At 41.9% G+C, this 7,780-nt stretch overlaps 1 protein-coding gene across 1 annotated transcript; it reads left to right on the plus strand.

Moving 5' to 3' along the window:
• Positions 1 to 1,826: 1,826 nt before the first annotated feature.
• On the plus strand, positions 1,827 to 7,408 carry LOC306993723 (piggyBac transposable element-derived protein 4-like; the record flags this gene model as incomplete). Its single annotated transcript, XM_079603719.1, has 4 exons — positions 1,827 to 2,091; positions 2,761 to 2,844; positions 3,426 to 4,468; positions 6,957 to 7,408. The coding sequence occupies exons 1-4, from the start codon at positions 1,934 to 1,936 to the stop codon at positions 7,406 to 7,408; spliced, it is 1,737 nt and encodes a 578-aa protein (XP_079459845.1). The 5' UTR covers positions 1,827 to 1,933.
• Positions 7,409 to 7,780: the final 372 nt, after the last annotated feature.

Raw genomic sequence — 7,780 nt, forward strand, 5'->3', positions numbered from 1 at the left:
TTTAGTTGTATGTAGATATGAATCTAACTGGAAAAATGTGTGAAAATATGTATTTTAGAGCTCTGCAGCCATCTACTGGTTAAAGTGATATATTTTTTTACTTTTAAAACTGAATTTTCCAATAAATGGGCAAAAATCTTACACTAACTAAACCATGTCAACTTATCCATGTTATCGAATGAAATTTAGAAATGTGGGTCTTTTATGAGGTGAATTTGACATAAAAAAAACTGTTGTTGTATAAAATATATTTTTTACATTTATTTATATACATTTTGTGGAGTAAAAATGTCCAAATGTGAAGTAAAAACATTAATAAACTGAGTAAAATTACATTGTAAAATATTATATATATATATATATTGTTACAAAATTACATTTTGTTGCCTGGAGTCTCTAAGACTGTACCGACTGTAAACCACAAACGAAACGCGCTCAAGGGTTAAAGTGGTGCAACATAGTTCAGAACAAAGTGCAGCCATACAGCGCATTGTGTATCAAAAAGTTAAATGAAAATAAATATATAAATAAATAAATACAAATAAATAGAATTAAAAAAAAAAAAATATATATATATATATATATATATATATATATATAACAAACTGGCAAATAACAAAAAAATAACAGTGCATACAGATGTCATTTAAAGGGTTAAGTTATGTTTATGCACTAAACAAGACCAAAACCTTGATTTATTAACCTATTAACACAGTATACTCCATTTTCCCATGATATATGTACTTACAAGGCATTTGCCCAACAACTATTTGCCGCTTGGACTTTTGACTAAGTATACAAACAAACTATAGATCTCTTGTAAGATTTGTTTTGTTTGGATGATTCTAGAGACCTTTATGATTATGTAGATATATATATATATATATATATATATATATGTCAACAATTTTTTTTTTATTATTAACATGAAAATGATCTTTCTTTGGGAGGGTTTGCCTTCGCCATGCTTCCTGGAAGTAGGGATAGGAAGTTGACAGCCTCATGTGACAGGAAGGAAGTCAATACCTTTTTTTTTCTTGAAATCCTTTACTTGGTTGTTTGCTTGCATGTCATTGAGACATTAAACATGGATAACATCTAGAAAAATACTTACAAAAGGAAAATGACAACTATACTCTGCGGCAACTATAGTTGCCGCTGGGCTTATAAAGGAGGGGTTTTCATTTAAGAATGTAGTGTTTAGCAAGTTCAAAAATGTCATTGACCCAATAGTGTTGTGAAAAATCTTTCTTCAGTTCACCAAACTTAATTTGTTTGTATTCAAGGGGATTCACATTATACACAACATTTTACTGCACAACTGAGACCAAAACAACTTTAAATAATGCCTACAATAAAATAAAATATTTTCAGTGGTTTCAATATCAATTTAACAAAATTGACAAGAGTTTTTCAAGAGAATCTTTGAAAATATGGATGAAGTCTTTCAATGAAGACACTTCTTGATTTTTCATTTTTGATTTTTAATAGATAATTTGACAAGGAGATGTGAGAGAGAATGTCACAGAGTGTGAAATAATCCCTTTTGTAGGCTAATGCATGTTTTTTTGGTACAAAAGAGGGGAAAAAACCTGCAATCCATGTTTTAAACAAAAATCATTGTCATTTAGAACATTAACATGTACTTCTGTTGTGTCTTCTTTTCCTTTTTTCCCCTTAATGTGTGAATCAAATGTTCTTTAATATTTTTGATATTTAATGTTCCTCATATCTTATGATGCTTTGGGATAATTTAGAACATTATATGTGAAATATTTGTATCTATTGTATCATTCATTACATGTGTAATTCTGGGGGGTGGGGGGAGGGGTTTGTAAAGAGCGCTGGTCTGGCCACACCCACCGGTAAACGCCCCCTATCAATAGGATAAAATTGGCAGCAAACTTTTGTTTGGCTTCATTGACCTTACATCATGGCACTTCACGCACGCGAGCAAGATCTCCAGATGACCACAGACAGTGAGGAAGAATTCACTTTCTCCTCAGAGTCCGAAGACGACGAAGACCTTGACGATGAAGAACTGCATTTTGGGGAGCGCTTTGATCCAGCACAGGACACATTTTCTGAAGAGTAAGTCATGTATTCTTATTTTAGTTATTAGAGTTATTAGTTATTAGAGTTAGCCGTTTCAATCGCCGTTTCAGAGCTGTCCAGACTGACATCTGCCTGTTTTTAATATTATGGGTGAAATGTGTTGTCCTGTGGTCATTTCATTAATTTCGTGCTTTACAAAGAAAACTTTTATTCTCTATACTGTGAAGAGAGATCAAATGTAATATTCAGACTCTGGGTTAGCTTACATCATATTCATGTGGTTTGAGGCTGTATTACCTCCCCTTAATGCAAAAATAGTGTTGGTAGCACAATCTGATAGCATTATTCGGCAGAACATCTGCGTTTACTGTAAAATACTGGCTCATTAACGGAGCTTAACTGTGTTCTCCAATATCTGCTGAGGTGTAAATGTGTTGAACGTGCATAAGGTCGTCGATGCCCCATCAACAGGCATGAAGCACGAGACCATAATATATCCATTAATTGCCAATCACTTATGCATGCACTGGTGTGCCACCTTCTCCAATATCTGCTGAGGTGTAAATGTTTCAATGATGCCTCATCGTCAGGCATAAAGCATCAGCCATATCCATTAATTGCCAATCACTTATGCACTGGTGTGCCATCTTGGACATCCTAACAAATGTTTACTAATATGTGTGCTTGTACCTTTTCTTTTCTCAGGAATGTGTTTCCTTCACGTGCACCTCACACAGGGGCGGCACAAAAGCATCGTTCAGTTTTCAGCGGGGTTGAGAATCTTAATGAGTAAGTGCACATTATCTGATATTTTACAACTGACAGATTCATTTTGATGACATACTGTAAAATAATACAAACAAAGTGATTGTGAGTTTTCTAAAGCTTTTTAAAGGCTTTTTTATATATATATATAGATACACAGAAGCGCTGCGCTGTTACACTTCGTGAACTCACTCAGAGACCCATAGAGAAGAACATGAATAGTTGAATAAATTCATTATTTTTGTTTGGGTTTTTTTTAACACAAAAAGTATTCTCGTCGCTTAATAAACTTAAGGTTGAGCCGCTGTAGTCACTTGGACCATTTTAACAATGTCTTTACCCACTTTTCTGGGTCGTCAAGTTTCAATCCCTTAGAAACTTCCCTATGGAGGAGTGAGACCGCTCTCAGATTTAATACAAAATAACTTAATTTGTGTTCTGAAGATGAACGAAAGTCTTACGGGGTTGGAACTAATTTTCATGAGTGGGTGAACTAACCCTTTAATGAGTGGGCAATATATCAGCATTAGCTATGTATTAGTAATGGATGTCGTTGTGATCCTGTTGTCAGCATGTCAACAAAGCTTTTGTTTTCTCCCCCACAGATGTGAGAATGACCAGATACCTGTTGCAAAGAGAGCCAAGAAGACTCTGTCATGGAGAGAAGAGACTGATGTCGACGTGGCCCCAAAGCCTCGGAGATTCCTGCCGGCACGGGAACCTGGGCCGCAGTTGAGTCTCGCTGACTCGCACTCCCCTGTGAGTCTGTTCAAACTGTTCTTCTCAGAGAGCGCCGTGTCAAATCTGTGCCACAACACAAACGCTCAGGCTGCCAGGGCACTTGCAAAGGGTCGCAAATACAGTTGGACAGATGTCAGTGTTGGCGAGCTGTACCGCTACATTGGACTCGTTTTCTACATGGCCATGGTGAAGATGAGCTCCATCGCTGACTACTGGCGGCAGGACAGTCTTTTCTCTGTGCCTTTTCCCGCCACAGTTATGCCTAGGGACCGATACCGCACCATTTCCTGGAATTTGCACATGAGCCACCCAGATGCAGACACGGAAAATGACAAAAAGAGCGGCACAGCTGAACATGACCGACTTTTCAGGGTCAAACCCCTCATGGACACTATCCGTCTTGCGTGCAAAGCCTTCTATCATCCTAGAAGAAATTTAGCTGTGAAGGAAAGACTGGTGGCATGCAGAGCAAATACAGTAATGAGAAGATTCATGAAAGCCAAGCCAACAAAGCTGGGCTTCAAGTGTTTTGTCCTTACTGACTCGTCGAATGGATATACTGTGGACCTCTCTGTGTACACGGGCAATGACATCTTTCCCACAGACCATGGGCTTTCTTATGATGCTGTGATGTCTCTTCTGGACAAGAAAGTTTTGGGCTCTGGGTACCATGTGTACATGGACGATTTCTACACAAGTCCAAAGCTCTTAACAGACTTGTTTGCTATGAAGTTTGGTGCTTGTGGGACGTACAGAGACTATAGGAAGGACTTCCCACGGAGCTCATCTAATTCACTGACCAAAAAGTCCAGCAGGGGATCCATCCGGTGGATTCGGGACGGGCCTCTTGTGTGTGTGAAGTGGATGGACAAACAAGTAATGAACTATTTTGAGAAATTCAGAACCGGTAACATCTCCCTGTATTCTCTATTAAGGAGTTTCCCCAAAAACTGTTGTTGCTTTTGCCAGCATAATCCATTGGACATCTTCCCATCGTTCTCTGTGGCACATTTACTGTCCAGGTAACCTGAGCACTGGAGCCTCATGGTAAGACAAAGAGGAGAAAAACATCCTGTCCAAATGCTGTCAGTCACCCAGTTTATAAGAGTGTGAAAAGCCAGAAAAAAAGGGTGGATTTTATCTGATCTCTGATCAGTTTTATCAGAGAATGTCTAATAAGGGGAGAAGTTTCACTCTCAGTAAACTTCCGGCTTCTGAACTGGTTGCAGTTCCACTCTGGCTCCACATGAGGGCGCTCACAGGACGAGTGCAGAATGAATGGAGGTCTATGGAGCTATACTCCTCAAAATCCACTTTTCTCAGGATATCATTTTTTGTCTAATTTGAATGTTGTATTCGTTGAAATTACACATTGCTGGGTGTTAGATTTTTTGGAGTCACTTATTTGCTTTAAAAAGTATTTTAAAATATCAATGACATCATACACATCGTACGACCAGAGATACTGCTTTACAGCAATCCTTCAGTCATTTTGGTGGTTTCGCACTGTGCATTTTCTTTTCTTTTGAGGCATCGACAACACAGCTGACACATGTATACACGTGCTAGAAGAGTTGCCATTAAGCAATGATGCCATCAAGCATCTCTGGTCGTAATCAGTCCTTCACTGACCAATCAGCGTTCATTCATCACCTATTCATTCAACTTTCGACCTATAACCCATGTTGAACTTGCAAAACCTACAATCAAATCTGTGATTTCTCAACGGCAAACGGGTGAAAGAGACACATTTAGTCGTCTAGCTCCATAGAATCCCATTCATTTTGCACTCGGGTGATCGCCCCCAGTGGAACTCTGGTGGAACTACAACCAAAATTCGGTACAATAGGACTTAATAGGGAGTGGCTAGGCTCTCCGTAGACGGGCTCTGGTTTTAAACATTTGTAGACGTTTTAATTAGACATTAGTATAAATGAAATTAATAATGGTATTTAAAGGTTCTCTAAGCGATCCTGGGTGACGTCACTTCTTGTTGACGTTCAAATTATTGTCAAACAAAACGGAGGCTATAGCTAGACCCTCCCTCCTCCTCATCCGTGCAATAACCCCCCAAACCCCACCCCCACCCCTTCTTGTCGGTTATTGGCTGGAACAGTTTGTTATGTTTCGTGGTGCGGGTTAGTCCAGTTTGTTTTTGTTGCTGTTTGTGGAGCCTGGGGTGTCTACAGAGACCGAGTTTTTTTAGAGTGTGTTCAGGAGACAGACAGCTAGCGGATAGTGAGGAGATATTTGCTGTATGTGACAAAAAAATGCGTGACATCGCTTAGAGCACCTTTAAGAGTCTTATTGTCCTGTTTAGCTGAGCCATTCATAGAATGGCTCATAGAACAGCAGCCATTCATAGGCCTGCTGCGCATGCGCCCACTGCAGTTCTGGCTCAAAGGGAGGGTGCCTCACAGTGCGTGGGCAACCGGTCATCTTCGATTCAAGGTCGATCTAGCGTGCATCACAGCTTTGAAACCTTGGGGGTCGAAAGACTGGTACCATTCAGGTGTAAGCCTGGGGACTTTTTCGAGACTGAGGGTGGTGTCTACGGACGCATCCAATGCAGGATGGGGAGCGCTGCTCGAGGGCAGAACGCTTCTTGGCCTATGGTCAGAGCGGGAGAAGCTCCTCCACATAAACTGCCTCGAAATGTTAGCGCTCACACGCTTTCGTCCCCTGATAACGGGGTGCCACGTTCTGATACGTTCAGACAACATATCAGTGGTATTCTACATAAATCGCCAGGGCGGCCTAAGGTCCCTGACTTTGTACAGGCAAACCAGACGCCTCCTGATATGGGCGCGCAGCAACCTGCTCTCGCTGAAAGCAGCGCACGTGCCGGGACTCCTGAATGTAGGACCAGACATACTGTCCAGGAACCACGTTCCGACAGGAGAATGGTCTCTACACCCACAAACAGTACGAATGCTGTGGAGGAAATTCGGCAGAGCGGAAGTAGACCTGTTTGCGTCTCAGGAGAACGCTCATTGTCTAGAATTTTTCTCAAAAAGCAAGGACGCTCTGACCCACTCGTGGCCTCGTCGTCCTCTTTATGCTTTTCCCCCTGTCTCCCTCCTAACCCCGGTGGTGGAGCGGATCAGGGTGGAAGGATGCTCAGTGCTGCCGATAGCGCCACTCTGGACGAGCCAGCCTTGGTTCCCAGCTGTGATGCAGTTAGCGAGCACTGCCCCGTGGCCAGTGCCTCTGAGGAAGGATCTCCTTTCTCAAGCCAATGGCTCGATTTGGCATCCCCACCCGGAACTGTGGTCCCTTCATGTGTGGGGCATCAACGGGTATCCGCTGACCTCCCACAGGGAGTGTTAAACACGATCACACAGGCCAGAGTCTCTATGCCTCTAAATGTTCGGTATTTTCTGGTTGGTGCACAGCTCGCGGCGTGTCACCCCCGGATTGCAGAGTGGCAGAGGTTATCTCCTTCCTACAAGAGCTGCTGGATAAGGGCAGGTCCCCTTCCACGCTCAAAGTGTATGTGGCGGCCATAGCGGCTTTCTCTGAAACAGCACTTGGCCAGTCTATAGGAAGGAACGGTTTAGTCATCCGGTTCCTTAGGGGAGCCAGGAGACTGAATCCTCCCAGACCTCCCACAGTTCCCATATGGGACCTTTCTACGGTACTGGAAGCCATGAAAGGTCATCCATTTGAGCCTTTACAGGAGATTGAATTCAAACACCTGTCGTTCAAGATGGTGTTTCTTCTGGCTCTTGCTTCAGTGAAGCACATTGGGGACTTACACGCGCTCTCTGTGAGCGCTACGTGTTTGGAGTTTGGGCCTAATGACTCGAGGGTCATACTCAAATTAAATCCCTTAATACATTTATAACCTAGAGGTTCCTCTTCAAGCCAGGTTACTTTCGGTTTAATAGACCAAAAGGGGAAGAGACTGAAAGTCAGTCTTGTTATATATGGCTATTATAAATAGCAGGGCCGCTCTAGCCACTTTTTTTAGGAAGATAGAGGCTGAATCCCTCTTCTTCGAGGATTCCCTGTGAGTCCCTTGGGTGTTGTGCAGCTGTCTCGCCTAGGTCTGTATGCTGCGGCAACGCGTTTTACATTTATACAAAGTTAAGGATCATTTTTGGCTTCAGTATTCTCGTGGAAAAGGATTTTCCCCAAAGCGTAGTATACTACGCAGTACTCGTTCCTCTCTCTAGAGAGAACCGAGGTTACGTTAGTAACCGAGTACGTTTTTCTG

The sequence above is a fragment of the Phoxinus phoxinus genome (assembly GCF_949152265.1).
Source record: "Phoxinus phoxinus genome assembly, chromosome: 25".
Taxonomy (NCBI): Eukaryota; Metazoa; Chordata; class Actinopteri; order Cypriniformes; family Leuciscidae; genus Phoxinus; species Phoxinus phoxinus.